General features: G+C 37.5%; 3 protein-coding genes across 8 annotated transcripts in view; 1 reads left to right on the top strand and 2 right to left on the bottom strand.

Annotated features, from left to right (window-relative positions):
• Positions 1-1,926: 1,926 nt before the first annotated feature.
• On the top strand, positions 1,927-4,370 carry cep15 (centrosomal protein 15). The gene is made up of 4 exons (XM_084395390.1): positions 1,927-2,195; positions 2,321-2,444; positions 3,405-3,473; positions 3,822-4,370. The coding sequence occupies exons 1-4, from the start codon at positions 2,143-2,145 to the stop codon at positions 4,011-4,013; spliced, it is 438 nt and encodes a 145-aa protein (XP_084251516.1). The 5' UTR covers positions 1,927-2,142; the 3' UTR covers positions 4,014-4,370.
• A 6,600-nt stretch (positions 4,371-10,970) lies between these two features.
• On the bottom strand, positions 10,971-13,651 carry fezf2 (FEZ family zinc finger 2). The gene is made up of 5 exons (XM_084395811.1): positions 13,460-13,651; positions 12,379-13,210; positions 12,129-12,263; positions 11,910-12,042; positions 10,971-11,542 (listed from the first exon to the last, which is right to left on the bottom strand). Exons 2-5 carry the CDS (start codon positions 13,186-13,188, stop codon positions 11,289-11,291), a joined length of 1,332 nt encoding a protein of 443 aa, XP_084251937.1. The 5' UTR covers positions 13,189-13,210; positions 13,460-13,651; the 3' UTR covers positions 10,971-11,288.
• A 9,805-nt stretch (positions 13,652-23,456) lies between these two features.
• cadpsa (Ca2+-dependent activator protein for secretion a) overlaps positions 23,457-25,116 on the bottom strand; it is a 129,987-nt gene continuing 128,327 nt past the window's right edge. For all 6 annotated transcript variants that reach the window (XM_084395379.1, XM_084395383.1, XM_084395380.1 and 3 more), the window contains one exon: positions 23,457-24,622. In XM_084395379.1, the coding sequence (XP_084251505.1) occupies positions 24,455-24,622 (168 nt within the window). In that variant the 3' untranslated portion in view covers positions 23,457-24,454. The remainder of the gene's footprint in view (positions 24,623-25,116) is intronic.

Genomic DNA, 25,116 nt, shown 5'->3' with positions numbered 1-25,116 from the left:
TCACAAAGGCCTCCCCTTGCCTCTTCGCCTTCCGGAACATGCTGACGACTGTGTTCACGGAGTCGCAGAACAGTCCGGAAGGTGACACAGGGGCATCAAGCTGAAATACCCCATGAGGTTTAGCCACCACAGACTGAAACGCTTTACCCACCAGGGTGGATTTTGTTCTGCATGGCTTGGTGGGGAGCGCTGGCTTTTTAATGGTCAGCTCCCAAGGGAGAGATAGCCCATGAGCGTCTCTTTCACCTGAGGCATCGTCATATAATCACGTAGCCTTGCACCCACGATAGTCGAATAAGTTGACGTCAAAGTTACAAAGACGAATAAGGTTTTCCCCATGAACAAGTTAATTCGTCTTGGAGGTCCTCGAAGAAGGTGAGAGACCATTGCTCAGGCCCCTCGCCCCGGCCACCGGACAGAAGTCTTGTGCTTTGGAAGCAGGCGCGGAAGACCTCTCGACCTGGTGAGAGAACAAGAGAAAGGGAAGGACATGTTTCAGCTCCTCAGCCAGATCAACTCACGAGTCCCACGATCTCAATGTGGGGGCTTGCCATTGGAAATAGGCGAGACGAGCGCAGAGCACTTAAAACAGGAACAGCTCGCAGTGTTCACACTCGCCATGCTTAAATGCAACTCTAACTCCTAACAAAGTGGACAGATAGAGAGGAAGCACATGCACATGGAAACAGCAAATGTTTTCTCTGAGACTGTCAATAATTAGGCCATGCTTTCAAAAGAGATGAAAGCAATAGTACAAGGTTAGAATAGATGAAAGAACTTGATTGCATGGTTTCTATTTGAGACATGAATATCTAAATGACTATCATGGAGCTGAAGTGAACTTTAAAATGTTTTTATTGCAGAAAATTCTTTAAATGCCTTTCACAACAATTTATGACACGACATGTGCTTTGTACTTTGCTTTCATGGAATCTGTTGATATGTTTCCGTACCTTTAAGTACAAAGTGCTGTGGTTTATTAAATGGGCCTTCCATGGTTAGGTTTATCTTCAGAATCACATTCAGGGGAAGTAGCTTTCATAATGGATTTCAACTTAGTTCTGGTCAAACATTATTTTAATACATGACAACCCCTGAGTTAACTTCTTTACTTTTCATTTTCGTTTTCATATAAGAGGACTGGTAAATGAGAAGGAATCTGCAGTCTGATAAGAGTCCGATATGATGATGACAGCTATGATTCTCTAGATCAGATGTTTGGCAACCCATATATATATATACAGTATATGCATATTTATTTGATTTTATTATCTTTTTTCTATGTGTGTGTTTTTTTCTGTGAATTTCTCTTCTGTAAAGAGGTGATATATGAATAAAGCTTTACTTACTTTAGTGTATTATGATTTTACTGTTAAAGCCTATAATAGTAACTCGACTGATAAAATAGGGAGACTGGTAAACATAAATACAGAGCATGCAATAGCCTAGATACACACATCTGTGAATATAATATAATAATTATAACAAAAGAAGGACAAAAAGTTTGTTATTGGTTTCATCCTTCAAACACTTCTGCCATGCACTGGCCAATTATTTCTTGCTTCGTGATTGGCATTTTATTTTTATTAGGCTACTTTTTATTTATAAATTGTTTATTTTTGTCCCCATATTGTACTGACTTTCTGTAGGCTATAGGAATTATTTGGGTCTGCTTAGATATAAGGCGACTCAGATCTATTTCCAGTGTATTGAGTGCACAAAGACCACAAAGATGAATATTTAAGTTACGATTGACAAAGCAACAAAAGAAAGAAAATGAAAAGGATATTTAAACTGACCCAAATTTAAATAATAATTTACTCATTTTAAAAGAGCCAAAATCACTGTAATGTTATGTTCAACATACTCTTCCCAACAGTAGATGGCGCACTTGTGCTAATCTTTTTTCACGAGCAGTCATTTCCGCACACATGGTAGGCTAGTTGGTATGGTTACGCCAGGCTTTTTGCTTTTTCAGATAGTATGCTCGCAGGGGCTTGTTATGACCATATGATGTCTATGGTTATGATGACAACGTGAAGGTTTTGACTGCATGAAGTAGCGACATTTCTTTAGATAAAGTTTCAGTCAGATGACAGAATTTGGGTTTCTTTTTTATGTCTTTGAAACTACGTTACATTAATGGCCTCTTATACACACGAAGAGTTAGAACTTAGCCAGAAACATGAAGAGATGTGAGTTCTTTCAGTTTGTTTTTGAGAATAAAGCTCTAGTTGTCGGTTAAAAAGTCTCTCCCAGTCATTCATTCCTTGTTATGAAACTGTACGGCTTATTAATGGATATAATTTTCCTCATGTAGACTGGGGAAAAGAGCATTACTTCTGCAGCAGATGGAAGCGCACAATGAACAGCAGAAGGCTAAGAAGAAACAGCAGTGTCTGATGTCTCAAGCAGCGAAGGAGAGGAATGCTCAGATCCTTAAGGTTATCTGTATTATAGACTATACTGTACTATGCCTTTTTATGATAATGTATTCCAAACATAAGTACAGTAAAAGATTTTTCAACTAATTACTCTGATGGTATGAAGATGGAATGAGATGTTACATTTTCATGTTCCATCATACAGTTGATATAAAGTGTATCCAGTGTATTTCTTAATATGTTGCATAAAATATAAAACTCACAATTTGTATTAATGTATAAAATGCAATAACATTAGTTTTCACTTTCAATCCTGCTTGTCTTTTGTTAAAAAAAAAAATCTGTAAAAGAAAAGGTACATACTAGGCTAAGTATTATCGGTAATACTTTACAATTTGTTTTATTTGTTAACATAATGAATGAACAATACTTCTACAGCATTTATTAATCTTAGTTAATGTTATTTTCAACATTTACTAATACATTATTAAATAAAATGAAATGTTGTAGCCTATTTGTTAACATTAGTTAATGCAATGTGAACGAACATGAACAATCAATAAACACCTGGATTTGTATTAACAAAGATTAATAAATAACAAATGTATTGCTCATTGTTAGTTCATGTTAATACATGAGACTCGTAAAGTGTTACCATACTATGGATTATTATTATTATTATCGACTGATTACTTTTGTGATGTTTTGTTGTATTAGTTGGCTTGTCTTGCTCTAAAAAATGACATCCTGTAAAAATTACTTTAAAAAAATATGGAAATTTGTATGATATTATCAGCAACAGCAAATCATGTTAGGCACTCTTAATTGTTTAGAAAAACTGTGTTAAATTGCAGCACATGCATACACATTTTTAAAGTTCCAGAATTCAGACGTTATTACATAACATGAATGACCCTCCTAACTTCTTAGCCCATTGAAATTAAATTCTTAAATTGATTTCGGATGTTTAAAATGTATTTGAAATGTGTTTGTATTTATGTGTGTGTGTTTCTGTTGCAGGATTTACAGAATGCTGAAACAAATCTTCAAACCAGACAGCTCCTTCATCCGGATATTATTAACCTTGAGGTATTTGACTAGCTTACATCCTTACTTTCTGTCATAAAATAAAATTGTTGCACAGCGTTTAAGCAGGTTAGAGTAAATGTTCCATTTGAAGTTGCATGTCTAAATGATGCCAACAGCAACTGTGTGCCCATCTGTGCCATCTTAATGAATTGAAAGAGGCAGTTGTAAAGTAAATATAATATGTTTTTGTTTTTTTTATGTATAGAACAAGACAGCTGCTCTAGTTTAAATGCAAATGCCAGTGTGAAATGTTTTAGCTACACAAGTTATGAGAATGTTGTGCAGAAGTAAATATTTATGAATAATCTGCTCTTTTAACTATGTTGCTCTTTTGTCGTCCTGTCATAGACTCGTTATTGGGCCTCAGTTGAAAGGAAACTGCCAGAATGGGAGCAGTATTTGCTTGGGAAAGGACAGCCGCCGGTGAGTGAGACTGGGAGATTGCTTAGGCAACAGAGACTGAAAACTAGGCAACGAGATGCCTCACCTGCGCAATGCAGGGGTAAACCCCCTCGACCCAAACCTAAATCAGCTGTCTGAATGATGCGTGGAGCTTGTCCAAATAAATGATCACACGTCGCGTGCCCGACCAAAAACTTTTTGAAGTAGCCTATTAAAATATTTAAGATATCGCAATGTGTTGCAATATGCATATCACGGTATGTACATTTTCGGTATGAAGATGTATCCAATCTTCAGTGTCAAATTATTCTAATATGCTGATTTGCTGCTCAGAAAACATTTCTTATTATTATCAATGTTTAAAACAGTTGTTTACCTTTTTTTCAGTATTCTTTGATGAACAGAAAGTTAAAAAGAACGGCATTTATCTGAAATAGAAAGCTTTTGTAACATTATACACTACTATTCAAAAGTTTGGGGTCAGTTAGAATTTTTATTTTTTAAATAAAAAATGTAAAAAAATTATATTTTGTTCAGCAAGGATGCATTACATTTATCAAAAGTGGCTGTAAAAAACATTTATAATGTTACAAAAGCTTACTATTTGAGACTTCTTTTAAAAACATTTAAAAAATCTTACTGATCTAATATTTTGAACAGTAGTGTGTATACACACACGGACACACACACACACACACATATATGTGTGTGTATTTATGTATGTATGTATGTATATATATATATATATACATATATATACATATATACATATATATATTTATTTATTTATTTATTTATTTATTTATTATTATTATGTGTATGATTGTATGCAAATAAATGTGTTCTTTGAATGCTTTAGGTGTTATGAGTGTAACATTAGGAGCCCAAATTCAGTTATGTCCACATGGGGGCGATACTGACTACGCTTTCTGTAACAATGCCACTTTATAACAATGTAATGAATCAGTTGTAAAGATTAGCAGTGATTTGTAATAAACTATGCAATTAACTCATAAAACTATTCATCTTTTACATCTTTTACCCATTATTATAATTTCATTTATATTTTGTGCCACACATTTTACTTTATTATTATAGTGATGAAATGGTATTATTAAAGTTAGTTTACAAGTTAAAATTAGTTTTTCCTTCACAAGTAAAAAGAAAAAAGTATCCTTATAGTTTGTCCTATAATATATGTGTTTTTAAGAAAAAACAAATTCATCGTCCTATTTCCACACCCCCCATTTCCCTCCAAATGTACGTAACGGAAGCTGTCTAAGTTGCATTATAGGCATTGGTGAGCAATTTAAGTCCAGATTAAACCAAAGCTCTTGCAAACATTGCTGCGCTGTCTCAAGACTCACATTTGCAAATATATGTGGGGTGCTTTTTGAATGTTGCCCTAAACCCCATAGCCTCCTACCTGAACCCTCAGCAACAATGAGGTCATGACTGGCATTACACAAAGCCTCTCTGAGCACTTCGACTGTCCACGCGTAATTGCTGTTGTATTGTTGAAAGGTTAGACTTTAAGTTGACTAGTGGTTTAGAGAGAGAGAGAGAGAGATTTTGAGTGCCTTAACAATCACTTTTTTCCCCTCGTACTCTTTCGCCGTCCCTGTATGGAGGGAGAGATTGCAGACCGTGACCTAGCCTAATTGGATGATCAAACCAGTTCAGGGTGACACGGAGTGGCGGCTTGACAAACGCGATCATCTGGATGGTCAGGGTTGAAGTGGTGGTGGTTGGCAGCTGCCCTTCCTCCTCAGCTGGGACTCCTGCCCCTGAGGTCAGGGCACCAGTCGAGGCTTCCAAATTGGCGGGGCGGTGGGGGTTCGGTTGGCTGCGGAGGGGTGGAGAATTCTGGGTGTGGGTGGAGGGCAAGACAGCAAATTATCTAAAAGGGTTTTGAAGAGCACGATCTGGAGCCCTTCCAAATGACTAGTTCTGCATTATGTATTCTAATGGGGAAAGCCCTGAGGTGGTTTGGCTACGGACACCACTGCCAACTGAGGCTGTCAGAGCTCAGGCACAGGCCAAGGCCAAATGTTGTAGATCAGCTCCGGGCTTCAGACACCTGGCCATCAGCCAGATCTCCAGAACATTATCGTAAGATGGTACAACAAAGTTGTTTATCACTATCTGCGATCGTATCAGTTAAAACAAGAAAGCATAATTATATATATTTTTTAGTAATTCCATTAATCTTTGATCATTAGATCTTTGAAACAGTATAAATATTTTTCATTCTCCTTAGCAAAACAAGTTGGTCTTCCATCAGAAACATACCACCCATTGCTCCCGAAGGAGCTTTTCACAACTAAAGATCTTTGTCAATGTAGTGCACTTAAACACGAATAGCTTTCGCTCGGGAGCCTGTTGGGGAATTTTCTCCATTCTTGAAACTATTATTCCAGCACTAGTGCTGGTCATAAGGGGACTCCTGTTGTGTTTTTGTTCTGGCTAACTTGTACGTCATTCTGTTTTGTATTGATTTTGAGTTTCGGTATTGTTATTTCCCCCCTTACCTCACTGGAACATTTTAATCCGAGTACTCAAAACATCCACTCCATCCCAACATTTGTTGTAGTAGTTTATGAGTGCGTGTGCTTGTTATAATGCTAAATATATTTAGTTTTATATGGATTGGAGCATATTCTGATCAGAAATCCACCCGAGCTGGGCGTAAAGAGGATCAGTCAGTGACACATCGCTTTCTATATCAAACCCCCTGCATTCTAACTTGGTGTATTGAAGAGAGTACCAGCTTAACAGCAGGGTTTTTGGTCTGAGTTAATTAAGACCCATCCATTGGGAAACAGGGAGTGGAGATTGTCCTGAAAGGGCATCCTAGGTCAAAAGATTAACACCGGACATCCCAGATTTGCTGATCCTGCCAAACAATGAGACTGATTTCAGGTCACTCCTCTATACAGCAATTTAAACAGATGACTATTGAAGAGCTTTAGATTTCATTTAGCGGTTTCCTTTGGCTCATATTCATCATTTGCATTCATATTTATATAACAAGGCATTGAGATTGTTGAATGTGGAACTGATTGTTTTGAGGTCAGACCTTCGTCTCTTTTAAGACAGTGTGGGTAAAGAGTTGGACGAGGGGACAGAAGGTCCCCTTCAGCTGCGTGGCCTGAAGCCCTCAAGACTGCTTCTGAATGGAGGTCATACCCGAGACTGACATTGATGTAATTCCGGCGAGGCAGAGTCCCGGCGCTCCGCTACCATGCGGCTGCCTCGACACCTTAAAGCAATAAAGCTCCTTCTCTGAGCGTGCCCTTGACGAACAGGCCGAACAGCGAAGGGGCACCGCTGCCTGCCACTCACGCCCCTGCGCTGGTAATGTCTGATCCCATTCGTTTAGGAATGGGGAATGTGAACACGCAAAGCTTATTTCATTTACAATTACCAGGACACCATTTTGTACATCCATGTGTAAACAAGGATCTCTGAATTTATTAGAAAAGAGAAATCTAGTTTAAAATGTGTGCCAAGTTCTTCGTATTTAAGAATTGATTGACAAGTTTTGTAGTCTAACCAATTAAAAAGTACTTTGTTTATGTGTGAGAGTACACAACTTAATTTTATCAAGTTTTTAAAACCTTTTTTTAAGGTAAGTATATTTTTCAAAAATTATGATTCTTTTTTTTTTTGTTACTGCATTTGACTTCGTTATCACAACTTAAATTTCAACATTAAAAAAAAAAACATGTGTTGTTTCAACTTAAAGTAAATGCTACCTTAATTTTTTTATTTTGGTCAATTTGGATATATCTCGTCAAAAAAACTGTACATTTTGAGTTCAATCATTTTTTTTTTTTTTTAAGTACATGCCTTTAAAAAAAAAAAGGTTAAAAATATGTGATAATTTTTTTCTATTGACTTTGGGCATGCTATCTGTTATTAATTTTTTTTATATGGTTTTCTTGTCACATGACAACAAAATGGCTTCCGGCATAGTTTACACCACTTTGATTTGACTTATAAACATTTTCAAGGCTATTTGTGATATATATATATATATATATATATATATATATATATATATATATATATATATATATATATATATATATAGTACAAAACTGCATCATTATTTCTAAAAAATAATCATAAAAAAAAATTTTACGTGAATTTTTTATTTATATTGTTGTTGTTGTTGTTTACATTCTCTGATAATTTACACCACTGAGACATTTTTTACTTTAAGTCCACCTAAAAAAAAACAAAAAAAATCAGTAATTGAACTCTCCTTCATCATAGAATTTGTGCATTCAAGTCATTTTTGTATAAATTGTAACTATAATTGCTCAGTTTGTCAGTACATTGCACAACTGTGAGGGAGGTAGCCTATTATTTGTGAATTACCTTCATTTTTTACATGTCGTCTCAGTTATTCGTTGAATGAATGTTCACAGCCCGTGAAACTGGATTAAACAACATATTGTCAGGTTGACCTTCTTTATCATCATCTTCCTGGACGCAAATACGTGTACAGAACACCATGCGATCGCTTGGCTGCGTCCATCTTTTCAACACCGTTCTGCAGGAACGGATCCAAAGAGCGCGCGCCTGACGCTCATTAACTTTCCCCTTTGGCGCGCTTCAATGCGCCTCGCGAGCGCTTTGTGCCAAGAAGCAATGCTTCTCTTAACAAGCACTACAACTAGCCCGCTCTTCTCCAACTGGGAGAGAAATTGCTTTCCAAAACGATGGAAAGAGGACGGTTTAATTAGAATTTCATTTGGGCTAAACTGAGAGAAACGATGTAGTTAACATTTGGTGGACTTAATTGGGACCTTTTCTTCCTCGCCCCCTTAAAAATGCTGAAGCTACCCCCGTTAATCTTCCATTTACAATCAATTGAGTTGACCAAACAAAAGTCTGGGTCTTTTTTTTTTCTTCCTGTCTCAGACGAGCTTTTGTCGCTTGTAAATGCCTCAATTTCGGCTGATCTCTGCCGTGTACATGCTCTGCGCTGTTGACAGTTCATTAATGCGCTCTTGTCCCTATAATCCCTCTCGCCGCGTTACATGCGCATGCAGTAATGAGCTCCGTTGTCAATTAACATGTTTCTAGAAGCAAAGCTGGTTGCTCAGATGTTTGAGAGGTAAGTGCAGAAAAAGGCCAACGAGACTGCCTTTAAGTTGTTTTCTTCTCTGCAATCTTTTTTAGGCACTATAGGCAAGATAGGCAGCTTTGCACAAAAGGGATTTTTTTTATACCTCACACAAACATGTCTTTTGGTGAGACCCGCCCACAACTGGTATTTTCCCAGACCTCTTCACCACCAGAAATGCTCGGATCTTTTAGTTAATCGGTTTTATGCGGATGTATTGTATTTAAAAATAAAAAATAAAAATCTACCCACACAGCACATCAAATCTCAACGCGTTTAAAGTTTCAACCCACTGAAATAAATAAATTAATTAAAGTTTGACTGCTGCCTTACTATTATTATTATTATTATTATTATTATTATTATTAATAAAGAAAATCAAAGTATAGGAACAGTGAAACGTTGCACGTTTTTAGACCAATGCGAATGTGAATAAAATCGAGGTGATAGTTCTTATAGTTCTTGCACTTTGCTATAACTTCACTGTAAAAAAACACACACAAAAAAACATTATCAATAAGTTATGACAACAAATTTTTACATTGCTTTAACTCATCAAAATAAGCATTTTTTTTTTTTTTTGTGTAAGTTATACAAGATTCAAATAATTTAAGTCAGTTTAAATTTATTTAAGTTGAAATTACTTAAACATCCAAGTTGATTGTACTTTTTTTATTTTAAGGCAGCAACTTTTTTGAATTATAATATTCATTCATCGCTTATTAAATCCTCATCTCCCAGGCGATTTTATGCATTTGAAAATGATGCATTAAAATGATACTGCAGAAATAATATAGTTTATTCTTATTCTTCATAATAATTATTTTACTATCCGTTTTAGTCTGCTCAATAAAATGCACATTATTCAGTAAGTACAACTATGTCAAATGTGTGGCAGTTTAGCTCTCGCTTATGCCTATTGAAACTCGGGTTGTTATTCCACACGGGATGACATTCGAATGCAGTTAAATGAAACGAAGACACTTCTGTTCAAACACATTTTAGAACCGTGCCTCTGAGGAGGTGAATAGGCCATTCAACTAGTAATATTAGTCTTCCTCGTGGTCCCAAGACGTGGGCATAATTGCTAATTGGGCTTTAATTGGGAGAGCAAGATTTGGGATCACGCGCTTGTCTCTCATCAGAATTTCTGTTGGCGTGTAAGGATAATATTGTTCCAGGATCCGTGCGCGGAATACATTATTGTTTATTAAAGCTGCGGTGATGAGGAGAAGTGGGAAAAGTGGAGTCCATTTTCCACCTACCGATGATGAACACGACTTGATGCGCTGAAGCTTCCCCTGAGGCTCTTTAGTTGATTAACGTAATAGGCTTTCAAGAGTCCATGTTTTATCTGATAATTTGAGCCATTAAACTGAAGTCAAGTGTACGGTCACAGAGGCAGAGCCGTGTATCAAATGTCTGAGTGAAACCACAGGCTTTGAACTCCACCAGACGTGTCATTACGAGCTTTAAATATAACTGCACCGAATGGCTGCAGGCAATATATCGATATTATATTTGATAGATGAACGAGTCTTGTTTGTCCTTTGCATTTAATAAAACGACACAATTCATAGGCCTACAACTAATTTACTGTACTGTGCTAATAGCGTGCTTAAAAAAATAGCACAGTTCATTTTTTTTCAACCTCTTTAATTTTATTTATAAAGACGAATGTTTTATTTAAAAAAAATATATTTCTAATGAATTTTATTTAAGAATTTATGTAAAAGTACATCTTTAGCCACTTTCGTTTGTAATTCTTTTAAAATTGAAAAGCCTACATTTTCAAATGATAAAAACAATCATAGAAATATGAGAAACCCCCAAAAATGAAACAATTACGATGTATGTTAAACAAACAGATACCTATTAAATATGGTGAATTCATGTAATTTTTCTATATATATATATATAAAATAAATCCGACATTATTGTATTTGTGATTTTATTTTAGCATTTGTGTCAACAATTGTCAACAAATTTATCAAACATTTTCTTTTTACACATAGGTTGGTATTTATTTATAAAACCCTTTTGTTTCATCTAGTCTACAAATAATTGCTTGACAGCCCCGTATGGCATGGTTTCATTAAATAATATTTTATTCTGTTTTATGTACAATTCCTCGATGATGTGATGATTTTCTCCCGTCCCCTTCATCTTCGTTCATGTCGGTGGATGATGTTTGAGCACCACCAGAAAAAAAAAAAAAAAAAAAAAAATGGTGCTGTTCATCATTTGTCCAAGTTCAGTCAAAAACAGGTCGCGTCTCAGTTTTGGTGTCCTCTGGAAGAATCATTTCCGCCGGATAAACTGATGTTGTCGTGCAATTTCCGTATGTGCTTTTTCAAGTCAAAGTTCCTGCAGAAGCCCTTCCCGCAGGTCCCGCAGGTGAAGGGCTTCTTGTCGTTGTGCGTGTGCATGTGAAACGTGAGGTTATAGACCTGATGGAAGGCTTTGCTACAGATTGAACACTTGTACTGTTTTTCGCCACTGTGGGTCAATTTGTGATTCTTGTAATTCCCTGAAAAAATAACACAAAACGAACTATGTCAGTTTTCCCCCCGACAGGTCAACAGTTCACAATTAAGTTGCATTTAACAGAAGAGTTTCATTTTCAAGCCTTCCCTAATCAGCACTTTGCATGTTGAAGTCAAGAAGTTGTCAAACTTAGTTAATATCATGTCGAGAGCTGTCGACGTACAAAGGAGTTAAAGGTCTGTGTTTTGACCCATATGAAATGTAAAAATCTTGTAATGGTTGCCTAAGTAGTTAGTAGAGTGACAAATTGATCTCGTTTAAAATGTATTAATAACTACAAACCAAACATCAAATGAAATATTTCGAATTTTATGCACACACAAAAAAAATGCATAAAAGAGAATTCTTACCTTTTTGATGAAAGCCCTTTCCACAAAATTCGCAGACGAATGGTTTGTAGCCAGCGTGAATTCGGATGTGTGTGTTTAAAGTCGAGCTTCTGTTGAAAGCTTTTCCACACTGGTTACATTTATGAGGTTTCTCCTGTGAATAAAGTCACAACATATTTGTAAGTAAATTATATCTCGCGAGGGACCATAAATTGCACAAAAAAAAAAAAAAAGACTCACCTGTGTGTGAATGATTTTATGTCTACATAATGTGCTGGCCTGGCGGAAACCTTTCCCGCATACTTTACACACGAACGGCCTCGCGCCTGTGTGTACCGGCATGTGACGCGTCAGGTTATAGTGCGCGTTGAAGACCTTTAAAAGAAAGAAAACAAAGAGCTTAATAAATCATCGACAATTTATTTTATGTATGCATTATTTTTATTTCTCACGTCGCGTCAAAAACAACTTGAGAAATTCCGTAATTTACCTTTCCACAAACTTCACACGTGAAGTTCTTGGGTTTCCCGTCAGCAGAGCAGTTGTTCGTTTTGCTGTGCGCTTTCACCCCGTTCTTCTCAGTCAGATTGTTGTTCTCCCGAACAATCTGGTCCAGCTGCCCCGGAAGATGCTCTTTATGCGGGTACTGAGGTGTGGGGAATTTCTCGGGTGAAACACACGCGAGCTTCGCGTTCTCCAACAAGAGGAGCTTCTGGTGCGCGCTTATGGCTTGTGCTTGAGAGTTCGCGATTGCTGAGGAAAATAAGTGTCCGCTCAGCAGATCGGACTGATGATAAGAGTCCAAATAATTGAAATAACACAACGATCCGTTGGTAGGCATGGCCAGCGCTTGGTGTATGACCTGCGGTTTGATGACCCTGCTCCCCGGCAACACCGAGTGCTTGATGCCCGCGTCCGTTTTGCTGCAGACGCCGCAGTTGGCTTTACACATGGCCGCTGAAGTGCATAGTGCTCCCCTGAAATTAACTTTCCAGAACTCGGAATAGTTCATTAAAGCCTTGGCCTGCAGGTCGTAGCTGAACGGCTGGATCGGGATCATGCAGGGAATGGGTGTGCACAAGCCGATCGTTCTCTTCCCTTCGGATCCCTCAAGTCCTCCACGGCGTTCCTCCGCTGCGGCTTTCGGTTCCGAAGTCTTGGACATGATTCTGTCGATGGAAAAGGCCAGGGACTTGGGCGCTGCAGCCGTGGCCCCGCTCCTGTCGTCAAGTCTCGGGCAGGACATCACTGTTTCCACGGGGAGAGAGCTCGCCATTTCTACCCAACTTGGTGTGAGCATCGACCAGCCGCCCCGTCCTCTCCTGTTGAATTCCAGAGAAGCCAGGACACGCACCAGTTTAATAAGCACCTTGCTTTTACAATGTCATCCATTTGCATTCAAATGGCCATCCCCTGAACAATAGCATCCAGGGGTACCCGATTAATGCTCATTAACTAGTACACACAAAATTAACAGGACATTACAGAGCTCGTTAAGCAGAGAATAAGACAAAACCCCTCCCAGCGTCGATTCCTATTCAGCACTTGCGAAAATCTTACAGCAAACTTACGCCAGAGAACCGATGTTGTAGTTTACCCTTTTCCTCCAAAGCACACAGCAGATGTATTCAACGATAACGGCGTGGCACTGTCACATTTTACTCGCAGACGTCCTCATCAGCGCGAGATCACTGTCTGGAGCACTTAGCTGACATCACTTGCTCTTGCTCTTATCAGGGTGACAAGGAAGCGCCATCACCAGAACTGTCCCCTCTCTTAGCGCTCATTTATACACGGCCACGGGGGTGGTATGCATGACAGATACTACAGATTATTATTTAAGTTTCTTGCCCCAATTCGTCTGTCGCGCATCCACATGCGCATGCGGTTCGCATTTGTGATCCGCGAGGTGCAGGTGGAGTGCAGTAAAACATTTAGAAGAAAATGTCTTTAATTTACATTATAGTGACTTTTTTCAGTTCATTTCATTCATGAAAAATAATGTCGTTTTTATAAGGAGACTAAACCGTAGCCTACTTTGATCATTTAATTGCTGCATTTGGTGATATATCATATCATATTAGCCTATATTTTATTAAACCTTATGCATACGTTTATTTTATTTTATTTATTTATTTAGCGCTCAGTTTCTCAGGAAATGTGCAATTCAGCTCGGTTTAATAAGAAGGATTTGGGGACCGTCCGACCAGTTTCAATTTTCATTGCAACTTGCTAATCCTTGTCGCTGAAAATTGCTTTTCCATGCTGGTTTTTATACTTACTATTTGTACAATTGAGAAGGTCCAATTTCCACCTGTTTAGAGAGCAGATTGCGAGAGCAGAACCTCCCTCGGATCCTATTAAACGTTTTTCCTCCTTCACCTATTCAGAGGAACCAATTTTCCAGCGCGATTCAGAGTTCAGCCCCGAAAGAAGCAGCTCTTTCACTTTTAGCCACTAAAGCACTGCGTGGAACCTGGTTTTGTGTTTTTCTGAAATAAAGGGAAGGATTAAAGCAGGGAAGAAAAGACTTAGCCTGGCCAGAGGTAGGCTATAGCACGAAATGGGGGAAAAAAAAGAGAGAGACCCTTTTAAAGCTGTATAAAAAGTTTGCTGGAATCCAGAGTTTTGTGTTCTTGCTACAATGACCAGTCGCCCTCTCGTCTTTTTAAGAGGGCCAGCTTGAAATCATTTGTTTGCAGACGATTTCACCTGAGACTCACAACAAAGTATTACAAAAAAGGCCGAAACGGAGCTTTTCAAGTTCAAACACAGCTAGTGATGATCTTTACTCGGAGGAGAATATGCTGGAAGTTGCTCATTCAGCGACGCCCGGAGATGATGTTGACTTAACGTATCTTTATGATGACGTCTTCGAACACGACTGCTTATTAGCTTGTTAAGCTGACTGTAAATACTAGGCTATTTCTGATTCGATTGCTCGTGAATTGGAATCATTTTAATACAGTTTAGTCTATATAGTCGCTACATTTCGTATGGTAGCCTAGTAGCGTTTACGGTTTTAACGAAATAAAACAAGCAAAGAATAGTTGAGAAACCCATTCCCCACACCTGCAGCCACAGCAGAGAGGTTCCACTAATTCTACTCATATGTAAATCATCTAACTCTAATTTGAGTTTATTCAGGCACAATTAGCGGCTTGTCCGCACAATAAACATTGATCTGTGTCCGCGAACACGTTGTGAAATTAGCTCAAATTCCCATTCAACGGACGCGCTCCTCTTCAGAAAGCAGGAGGCAAAAGACGGAGCACGATTTACATGACAAATTGCTTGTGTATTATGGCGCATTTAATTGTAGTATACAAACCAGAGGAACTTTACATAGATTTTTGAGAACAATAGCCATTGGTTCACAATATATATTAGGAAATTGGCGTGTTGGCACTGCAGGGAACTAAAGAAAATGGTCATGTCTGCTACTATATTACATTGTTTGGAAACTTAATCGAAAAAAAACCCGACATCTTAATATTGTAGTCTGATCATCCTTCCAGGAATGAGTTTCAGAATCTTGGAACAATGTCATAAATGTCTAATGTGGCGTAAATATTGAGTTTTTGTTGTTGGTTTGCATAATGTGACTGGTACATATTTGGTTTGAGTTGGGGGATAGCAGTTGAAAATATATATTTGGGAACTGAATTTGTTGCATTGCTTGTTAAAAAAAAAAAAAAAAAAAAAAAAAAATTGGTCCCAATGAAAAGTGTGTGTGTGTGTGTGGTATAGTAAAATTTCATTTGTAAAGGCACACGTTTTAAAGTCGACCAGCGTCCCAGGGTAGGTTTCTAGTAATCATAAAAATTGATGCATAAATAGACATATGTTTTCAAAAGTGGTCAATCTACATAATCACTGTCTAATTATTGAAGGATCATTTTCAGCAGGGCTACTTTTTCTGCGTCCACCTTTGTTTAATTAAAATAAGTTTGGGTGTTTAATGAATGAGATCATCTTTGTAACTGCAATTACAGCTTGTGAATCACATTAACAAGAGAAGAACTGAAATGTGGGTGTCCAACACCAACGTGTGGTACTTACTGATAATGAAGACACCTGCGGATTTAGCAGCTTTGAATTCCAGGTGCAGTAAGGAAGAAAGTGATGTGACACTTTAACTGTAGAATTGCAGGACATGAGAGGCAAACAGAAATGGAGCAAGACTCTAGCACACCTCCAGAAACACATTGTGCCACACTTTGTTGCAGGGATCCCACCCTTAGGTGCATTTAGAGACCGATTCAATGCAACGCTCCCATCTGTTCTCAGATCAGTCAAAGAGTCTTGATGAAAAGTACAGATTTAAATTTAGCCCTGATCTGTGATCTGCTGCTATAGACCTGTTGATTAGTTCACTTTTCATGTTGATTTGAGTGAAGTTTTCTGATTGCGTCAGGTTCATTTTGTCATTCAAGTGTAACAATTAATGGAGTTCAAACATCTATATTAGATTGCAAACTGTACTCCAATGTATACCAAGTAAGATATTTGCATGCATAATAAACTATGTATGAAACTGTCATGTTTTGCTTTTTTTTTTTCAAAGTGGTTCCTCATATATAATGTTGGATTAAAGAAGTGCTGGTGTGAAGTTTAACGTAAACAGATCAAATGGCCGGGATTAAAGATATCGCCATTGCCATTCTGAAGCAAATGGCTTGACATTACAGAGAGAAAGTTGTCCGTGTGTGGATGATGATGTGTGTTTGTTGAAAACATGAGACTGTGACACATGCATTCAAACACATGCAATAAATACTGAAATTAATCTTTTTTTCATGCTACAAATAGAAAAAAAAATCTGTTTAAATTCACTTCATGTTTGTGTGCCAGAAATGTTTAAAAATAAAATATTAAAATAATACATACTTTTGCTTCAAATGCTTTTATGTTCCTCTGATCTACTTAAATGCAATTATATCTATGCAAAATATATTTGAGATTTTTATGACAAAGTTTGCACTCTTTTAGAAAGGCCATTTTTATATTTGTAACCAATGCAGTTGATATTTTGTTTCTGCCACTGAATAAAAAATGACTTTTTTCTCAGAATTGTGTGATATAAAATCACAATTGCATGCTATAAAGTCAGAATTGCGATATATAAACGTGTTATCAGTGTTGGGGGTAATGCATTACAAGCAACCCGGGTTATGTAATCAGATTACTTTTTAGATTACTATTTACAGATTACCTCTAAATTTACAACCAAATATCTGAGTTACTTTTTCAAATAAGTAACACAAGTTACTTTGTTTTCCTATGTATTGACCGACAGCTCTCCTGTCCCCATGTTGAGAGAAATCGTGAGTAAGTTCAGATGCGTCATGTGCGCTGTGTAAACATAAATGTGAACATGCATTTACTCATCTCACTTGCACAAAAACAGATTCATTGTTCCTCAAAATGAATAAAATATGTTAAATAACATAAATAGCTATACTTTATGTATTTAATCTCACTTTATTAACCAATGTCTTTGCCACTGACTTTTGATGATCCAATTCAACTATACGAATAAGCAAAAATGATTTTTAGATAAACATCATATTTGTGTTTATTTTTTTATTTTTTTAAACACAAAGCAAGCCCAATAAAACAGTTACTCTGTGAAGTAACACAGTTAGTTACTTTTTTAGGGAGTAACATATTGTAATGGATTACTTTTCAAAGTAACTTTGCCCAAAACTGCTTATTATAAACATATTCTGACTTTATTTCTCGCAATTGCAAGTTTGTATCTCACAATTCAGATTTTTTTTTCTCACATTTGCGAGAAAAAATTATCTTAATTTCTTTTCTTTCTTTTTTTCTGTGGCGGAAACAAGCTCACTGTGTTAAGAAAGTGTTGTTTGGCCTCCTACGTTTCTTCAATATTCTAAGAAGAAAGTGAGTCAGACAGTTTTGGAACGATGAGGGTGAGTAAATGATGACAGAATTCCTTCGAACTCTCCCTTTAAGTATGTATTTTTAGTTAAAGGTGGCATGAAACATAAGTTGCAATAGTCTTTTCTTTCCTATTGTGACGTATATCTGAGTGAAATGGCCTCTTGAACAAGAAGAAATGTAGGGCAGGATGTCCATCAGGAATTGATTGGATCATTGGATTGTGGTTTGCCATTGGTCAATCTTACGTGAGCGACAGGTGGTCCCGCCCTCACGCCAGTAAGTACATCATCGGAAAAGACAAGAGATGTCGCTGAAAGAGGGAGGGGAAGTTATATTGATTTAAGATTACGAGGGCACATTAATGAAGATAAAGTACTTATTTACTATGTATTTGTGCATTTGTAAAACCCGAAGCTCTAACTAAACCTTCACATCTCTGCAAATCATTTTCTGATTCCTGCAAGAAATGCTAACCTCAAACAAACATACAGACTAAAAAAAACCTCATAGCAATAGTAAGAGAAAAAAGAAAGTAGCTGTCGAAGTCGCAAAGAAAACAGTGACCAAGGAGAAAAGCTGTGCTGTCAGGCAGTTGCTGTGGACTGCAAAAAAATGGCTGTTTTAATGCAGACTTGAGTGAGTCCTTTTGTCAGCCTGGACATTCCAGCAGCATCAGAGTTTCTCACCTGCGCCTCACTGCCTGTCCGTTCACCTCTCTTCAGCATCCCAGGACACACGCATGCGAGGCTCACTCGAGATGTGCACATGCGGAAAACTTTGCATGCGGTCACAGTGCTTTTTGTGATTGTGTGGTCTTGTCATAGCCATACACGACTCCCTATCTAGTGCATGCTCTCTTAGCCAGCTCTTTTCTGTTCGAAATTGTCTTTCATTGCACCTTTCTTCTCTATTTTCCTTTTCAAGTCCTAACGTTCTTACAAGTGCTGAGTGAACCACTTTTGCTCCTGCTTGTATTTGTCTGACCCGTTGTCCATGTGCAGGTTCTCCATAATGTCAGCTCTGAATGGCACAGTGGTCTCCAAAGCGCGGGGGGGGGGACTCAAGCGCACCTTTGATGCTCCGAGCAAAAGGTTTGAATGCTTTTTCCAGAACAATGGCGAGGAAGCCTGACAAAGCCGCGGGTGCAGCGCAACCTGAGTAACCCTACTTCACCTTCCTATTCACCATTCACGTCCCTCATCTGTCCACCAAATTAAATATGGTCCGCAAAATGGACAAGGGAATGTCCCCTCCGGTGTTATGGGGATGGAGGAGACTGCGGGATGCAGACGATGTGTCTTGTGAGTAAGGCCGGGCATTAACATATTCACTTCAGGCTTCAGAACAGGTGGATGAGGGAAGAATGGGAATGAGAATGAGTGAAGGATGTGATTCCAGCCATTTGATTGGCTGCAGAGAATGTGAGCTCATTGCTCTCAAGGGCCTGATTATCCACTTTAAACTTATTTCAAGCATATTTGTGTTTCTTTGAGGAGATGTCTCAAGTTATCAGACTCTCACATGACATCACCGTTGAGAGAATAGTAACACAATACTGTGGACTTGCAGTTCTTTAGTAATGGTGTTTATTAACACACAACTATATTGTATTACTTTATATAATGAAATTTCATCAACTTCTTGAACTATTCATTTATATAAACACTACAAACACAACACTGCAAAGTTTTGGCGTCAGTAAAAAAACAACTGGTAATAATACGATTTTTTTTTCTTGAGCACAGCATATTAGAATGATTTCTGAAGGATCATGTGACACTGAAGAGATATTCCATAATAAATAAATTACACTTTATAATATATTAAAACAGAAAATAGTTATTTTACAACAGTTATTTTACTGTAATTTAATCAAATAAATATAGCCTATTATATAAATACATATAATTATATAATATAAATATTTCTTTCAAAAACTTCACTAACCTTACCAACATACATACATTTGAGTCCTCTCAAGGCACTCAAGTTTGTACTGTATTGTGAATATAGTCACTTTTCAGCCATGACTATATTTGCAATATAGCACAGCCTCTCCTATACCTATAGGCTACCTTAATTATAATGCAGATTTGAAATCTTTATTTACAAGCAAATATGTTGTCTTTATTTAGCTAAAGTGATTTGGAAAAAGCAAAAGACAAGTCAAAGGTTTAAATTCCACCTGCTAATTGCAAAATGAATGCTAACACAGCTGATTTTGACGCAATGGGGTCTTGATTTACCATATCTTGCGTTAAGGGCGGATATTACGCGGTGTAGCGGAAAGGCAAATTGAGATCTCAGCATAAGCCCATTCACAGGATCAGATATGACACACTTTATCCTCTGAGCCATTTCTGATTAAAGCAGGATGATGATGATCAATCATCTCTCTTTGTCTCTCACTCACTCTCAACCTGACGGCGCTCCCAAGAGCTGAACATAATGTGAGATTACTTTAAACATTAAGCTATTCATTTCACGGAAAAGATAAAAAAAATAATCAGGTCCGTTGTACCCCGTCCTAATACTAAGATAAGATGGTCGCGGGTTGGCTTTAACAAAAAAAACATAAGAGGCTTTGAATTGTCCTTGTTCAAGAGATCTGACATCTACCTGTTTACTTAGAGGGTTTACTTAGAGACGCGCGCCGGCATCCGCACGAGCGCGCGCGCGCGCTTCTGACAACAGTCGGTTGTAGTCTAGGTGAGAGTCGTGCGCAGTCTCGTCATCACACAACATCTGCTCGAGCAAGCAGGGTGAAACTACGCACGCTGTGGACCTCGAAATGAAACATTTAAGTCTAACCCAACGTTGGCACACAAATGTAATCTTGTGCTACTTTCCCTGTGTATTTGTGTCGGCAATTTCTGTTTTTCATTTGCCCACCGCCTTCGTTGTTGAGGTCACATGCTGCGCTCGAAGCCGGGCCTCGCGTCTCGAAGTCTCTCCCGCACAGATGCAAGTGTGAACCTGGGGCCAGTTCTTGTTGCGCCGGTCAATTGGAGAATCTTTTATTTGGATACACTTATCATTCCTATTTCCTAACCTGATTGAGGCTTAAAAGCCAAAGCAGCTCAGATCGTGCCAGAATAAATCTCCTTGCCTATTAATCTGTCGCCGGGTCCTCTCCCTCTCAAAATTGTTGCATTGCGGCAGGATTTATGGGGAAATTAAATGTATGATATCCGAGGCTCCTCTTCCAGCGCTCCGTGACCGGCGACAGAGCATTTCTGTCCTCCTCTGTTGATTACAGTGAAATCAGCGCCTCGGAGGAAGCGTACATTCCCACAATTAGGTCACAGCGGCGGGCCACGGGAACACATTCTAGCGGTGGGCCTCTCTCATTTGTCTTTCCCTGCCCTGTGCCCCCGCGCCGAGCAACACACCAAATTGTATCCGTGGGTTTTGATCGGAAAGAGTAAGGAGATGAAAAGGCAATTTCCATCTGCTAGTTAAAGCTTATCCATTCCTTTCTCTGGCTCTGAGTGCTGCATTATAGCCCATAGCCAGGGGGTTAAATGAAACACTTCACCTAAGTTATACTTAACAATGTGCCAATGGACAGTGTTATTCAACCAGATCGCATGTAAATGTACTGTATCTTTAAATCATAAAGAAGAGCAAAATATTCATTATTCATTAAAGGATAATGATGAAAAAATTAAGCAGCACAACTATTATCAAAACATTTCTTTTACAGTAATAATAAATTACATTTTAAATATATTAAAAAAAGAAAACAGTTATTTTAAAGTGTAATTATACTTCACAATTACTGTGTTTTTGATCAAATAAACGCAGCCTTGGTAAGCATAACAGACTTCTTTCAAAATTACAAATAATAATCGTCATCTTTGGCCAGTCAATCTTCTGCTGTATACAAATATAAAATTAAATTAAATACAAATAATTTGGGCTGTCAATCCAATAAAATACAAATATAATCTAAAATATTATTATTTTCAATTTAAATGTGTATATACTGTACAGGTACGTATTTAGAATGTTTATGTTTCCTTATACCATATAGGAATCAAGTTATATTTTTCTTTTAAAACCAGTCATTGTTTCAAATCTTGTGTTGTTTTCTTCCTCATCCTTAAGGACTTGTTTTTGAGCAATCTATGTTATAATTAAGATATTCTTCCTTCATTTAATATGTCACGGTATTAATATCTAATCCCTTGCATTTATACTTATTGTCTTGAAGATCAGACTGATTTGTTTTGAAAATCTTATGTGAAAATGTTTAATCTGGTTGAGAAGATCTGCCTTGGGACTGGTCTGTGTTATCTTTGGTCAGTCAATCTCCTTCTGTTCTGCAATATCTGAAGATGACTTAATCCCAAAATGTTAATCTCAGACTATTTTCTTTTTTCTTTTCTTCTTGGTGGAAGTGTGTGGGTGTGGGGAGAGGTTAAGCCACGGTTAAAGTTGTGTGCTTCACGAAGCCTATACTGTGAGTCCTGAATGAAGCCTGTGCTGTATGGCAGGTGTTGCATTTGATGAGTTTGAAAACCTGGGCGTAGCTTCATTTAAAAAATATTTGGAGACTTTTAAGGTGATCAGAGCAATTTAAAAGTACACTATGTAATTTTGGCCCTCTAGTGGTTAAAAGGCAAAACTGCATGCATTTTGCAGAAGAACATTGTTTTGGTAGTGCTTCAGATCTCCGTGACTATGTGGTGAATATGACCCTTTGAATGATTCAACGCTGTTAGAGAGTTCCATAAGGCATTTTATCTCAATAAAATACCATACTCACCTGTTGAATAAAAACGCCATCCCTACGTCACTTTTTCAACATTTCAAATCCCTCAGTTGTTGTCTGAAAAGCCAAGTCTATGTTGATTATTGTTTTATTACAAGCTCTGTCGCATTCTCTTTTTACCAGCAGACTCTCCTCTATTCTGCGTTTTTTTACGGGTGATTTCCCGGAGGTTCAGGATTAGGCATGCTCAATGTCAACTTTTCTTGATCGTTGTGACAACTAACCTATATGCGTCAAAGTAGCCAGAACAACCGTTTCTATTTACGGGTATGACGAGAGACCGCGAAAACCATCCTGACAGGTCTAAAATATAAACATTTATAATAGGCTTACCATAGTGAAGACAAAAAAACATGTTTTGGAAGAAGGATTGATGATGTATTGACTTATTTCAATTTGGTTCATTTTGAACAAAAAAATTAAATGGTGTATGGTTACCATTTTGTTTATTTAAACAGGGAATTATCCAAGTTAACGTTAGTAAATTGTGGAGTGCAGCAAGGGTCTGTTTTAGGACCTCTGCTATTTTTAACGTGCTGCCTCTTGGCAATATCATTAGAAAACATGGAATTAGTTTCCACTGTTATGCCGATGATACTCTAGAGTTCTTACCAGGTCAAGAAAATATGATTAAATAACACCAATTTTATCATCTCTGCACTGGTTACCTATGAAATTTGTAATTGCTACTGACATATAAGGCCCTAATTTACCTAAAAGGCCCTACAACTAGAGTACGCCAGCTGTAGTTTGGATCCAGCATCTTACGAAGATTTCAGATGACCTAACACCTGTGAAGAGATTACGCCTACCCCTGTGAGGACTTCAGATGATGCCAGTACAATTAAAAGCAAAAGCAAAAAAAAAAGTCATGAGTTTGAATTCTTTTATTTTTGTTAGCTCAGATTCTTGCATTCCAGCTGTGGGTGTACATAAGGCCGAAGCAAGATGAATCCATCAGTTACTTTCCACAAAAGCTTTCAGATAAGATTTCTGACAATTGGAACATGCAGCTACTGCACAGAGGGCAATATAAAGCGCTGTATACACAAAACAACAGTGGCAATGATGAAAACCTGCAAGCGTTTAGAGGATATCCAAATAAAAGGATCGGAAATGCTTTGTTGCAAAGAAACAAAAATTATACAAACAAAAAGCTCTCTTGTCATTCCCCCCCAAAATACAGAATAAATATATTTTTTTAAATATTTTTTTTAATTATGCATGGATTTAAAACCATAAAAAAAGATCGACATCAGTTTAAGTATATCACAAATCTATATATTGCATCTCTAAAATACAGCTACATACATATCACCATACCCAACTCAATAAAAAAGGTCTCAAAACATTTTGGGTGTAAAACACATTGTGGTTTGTTGTTAAAGTGAGCTGAATATACAAACATCTGAACAAGTTAATACAATCGTGTCAGTTGGCCTACACTCCAAAAGAAACAAGTAAGAGGTCTAGGCACAATTATATAACATTAATGTATTTACAATACGTTGAAGAAGCGCCATATGGATTTGCATTGAACAGGGACACGACGAGCATTACTCCTCACCATCTCACACAACATTGTTTACAAATGGTACTCCATATTGCTTAGAAACATTTAGGTATGATTTTCAGACATTTTTGCTTATCTTTCCCCCAAAAAACCATCAATTAATTTTATGTTTTGGTTAATATACGCTTTTATTTTTGTCATCTGAATAGAGATTCATATATTTTGATTTCATTTTGACTGAAGATGGTCCCTTGTCTGTCATAGACCATGACGTTAACAACATCCGGACATGTACGAGTGATGGACAGTGGTGTACATGCATCATTTTAGGCCGAATTGTCCACACCTAATTGTTTCCAGCAGGATCTAGTCATCTTCCTCATCGCTGTCCTTCATGGATATGCCTTGCATCCCTCCCTCTCTTACAGACGCTGTAGCCTCTTCTAGAATCAGCCTGTTTCTCACCGTCTCATACATCTTGCTGTTCAGAGTAGAGTCCAGTACACCTTGTAGTCGGAAATCACGATACTTTTTCTGCAAAAACAGACAGGATTGAGGGAATAGTTATGGGGAAACAAAGTGAATCTAGCTTGCTTCTCCTTTCATTTCATTGTTAGTTATGTAAACATAAACCGAAATGTGGGATTTTTGTCCCATTTCATGAATATGGTACACCACTTTTACACTTATCTAACATACAATTAAATTGTAAATTGCAGTGTTGACTGCTTTCATAAAGGACAACTTTCAACCCTATTATGGTTACTGGAAGGGGAAAAATGATCAAGCAGATATTTTCTTTCATTTTTTGTGAAATGTACATTATCGTTCAAAAGTTTTGGGTCAATATATATTTTTTAATGTTTTTGAAAGAAGTGTCTTTTGCTTCCCAAGTCTAGTAAAACAGTAACGCTATCTTCTCTGATACATTAGAAACTATTGCACCCATCAGATTAAAAAAGGTTAAAGAGAAAAGTTCTGCACCATGGTACAACAGTATTACTCGCGCTCTCAAGAGAGAAACTCGT

The sequence above is a fragment of the Rutilus rutilus genome, assembly GCF_951802725.1.
Source record: "Rutilus rutilus genome assembly, chromosome: 22".
Taxonomy (NCBI): Eukaryota; Metazoa; Chordata; class Actinopteri; order Cypriniformes; family Leuciscidae; genus Rutilus; species Rutilus rutilus.
Note: the sequence above shows the minus strand (reverse complement) of the source record. Positions and strands in the feature narration are given on the sequence as shown.